This window comes from Tupaia chinensis, unplaced genomic scaffold (genome assembly GCF_000334495.1).
Source record: "Tupaia chinensis unplaced genomic scaffold, TupChi_1.0 Scaffold143728_1, whole genome shotgun sequence".
NCBI lineage: Eukaryota > Metazoa > Chordata > Mammalia > Scandentia > Tupaiidae > Tupaia > Tupaia belangeri.
In genome coordinates, this window is record NW_006203577.1 from 2,222,727 (window position 1) to 2,224,500 (window position 1,774).

The 1,774-nt window shown below is 35.1% G+C and overlaps 1 protein-coding gene across 1 annotated transcript; it reads left to right on the forward strand.

The window, feature by feature from the left end:
• The first annotated feature begins 451 nt into the window (after positions 1–451).
• Positions 452–1,420, forward strand: LOC102472673 (taste receptor type 2 member 140-like). The gene has a single exon (XM_006164822.3). The coding sequence runs from the start codon at positions 452–454 to the stop codon at positions 1,418–1,420; it is 969 nt and encodes a 322-aa protein (XP_006164884.3).
• The last annotated feature ends 354 nt before the right edge of the window (positions 1,421–1,774 follow it).

The window sequence follows — 1,774 nt, forward strand, 5'->3', positions numbered from 1 at the left end:
CATTCCCCACAACACTACCTTTGAAATATTTTAGAAACTTCAATATTCAGGAAGTTCCACATACAAATTTAGTTTGTTTTTCTCTTTATATATGGGTTAGACTCTTGTAATCGTACTACCAAAACATCAAGTTGCCAGAGAAAATACAAAGACAAGATAAAAAGAACTAACAATAAAATATCTTTTCCAAATGGTAGCAAATGAGAATCCAACCTTTCTTTCATCACTAAATTACAAAGGACTTCAACCTTCTGTGCTTAAGGTGCACTGTGTCTGGATGAAGCTCAGTTGAATCTTCTGGGGAAATACAAAGATTTTCACAAGGAAAATGATGAGCTCATCTATAAGGAAATCTTGATGTTTGCTAATTTGATACTGTGTACACAAGATTTTATAATTGGAGTACATTGTTGAATTGTGAAGAATTAAATGTGCAGAACATTTTAGGTGAATGTTTGAAGAAATCTTCGGCAGAAATATCAAACATCAAGACGTTCTCTTACAGACAATGGGCAGTATCACAGTGATCACTCTTATAGTCATTACAACTGTGGAGTTCATTTTTGGAAATGTAGGAAATGGAGTCATAGCACTGGTGATCAGCATTGACTGGGCGAAGAGAGGAACAATCTCCTCAATAGATCAAATTCTCACTGCGTTGGCAATATCCAGAATTGTTCTGCTCTGGTTAATGTTCATACATTTGTTTGTGTTTGTGTCTAATCAAGGTTTCTTAGTCAGTGGTAAAGGTATAAGAATGTTCAATAATAGCTGCATAGTGACTAGTCACTTTAGCATCTGGCTTGCTACCTGTCTCAGCATCTTTTACTTTCTCAAGATAGCCAATTTTTCTAACTCTATTTTTCTCTACCTAAAGTGGAGAGTTAAAAAGGTGGTCTCAGTGATACTACTGGTGTCCTTGATTCCTTTGCTTTGTAATCTTGTGCTAGTAAACATACATATGGATGCTTGGGTTGATACATATAAAAGAAATACAACTAGTTTGAATAACTCTGCACGATATTTCAAGCTTCTTTTACTCATTAACACTATGTTTACGCTCATCCCCTTTACTATGTCATTGATAACTTTTCTCCTGCTAATCTTTTCACTGTGCAGACATCTCAGGATAATGCAACATGATGCCCAAGGACCCAGAGATGCTAGCACCAAAGCCCACATAACAGCCCTGCAGTCTGTGATTGCCTTTCTCCTCCTCTATGCAATTTTCATTCTGTCTTACTTGATACCAGTTTTTATCTCTGACTTGGTGAATAAAAATGTGCTTCTCATGTTTTTCCAAGCTACTGGAATTGCTTTTCCTTCAGGACACTCAGGTGTCCTGATTCTGGGGAACAATAAGTTAAGACAAGCCTCTCTCTCAGTGTTGTGGTGGCTGAGACACAAGTTCAGACAATGACCCTTCATTCAGGTCCATAGGTCATTTAGCGGATCATATTGTATATTACAGAGAAGATAGTAGTCACTCCATAAGAAGTTTTTACATTATGTATTTATGCATCTTCAATGTTCTTGCACTGTGTGTAACTATGTTTGAAAAAGCACTATCTAAATAATAAAACCTAGTAAAATATATACAAGTATGCATAGTAATATCCTTATACAGAGTATATAATATAGACTACTTCTGTAAAAACACAGAATTTTTACAGGAATGAATATTAAGTGTTGTGTCAATCATTTACTATTGATATTTTGAAATGATAAACCTTTGATATATATGACATCTATGTGTATGTATGTGATCCATTTT

Bases quoted from the DNA above. Each gene is read 5' to 3' on its own strand.
- LOC102472673 (XM_006164822.3), top strand. From the start codon at position 452: ATGTTTGAAGAAATCTTCGGCAGAAATATCAAACATCAAGACGTTCTC.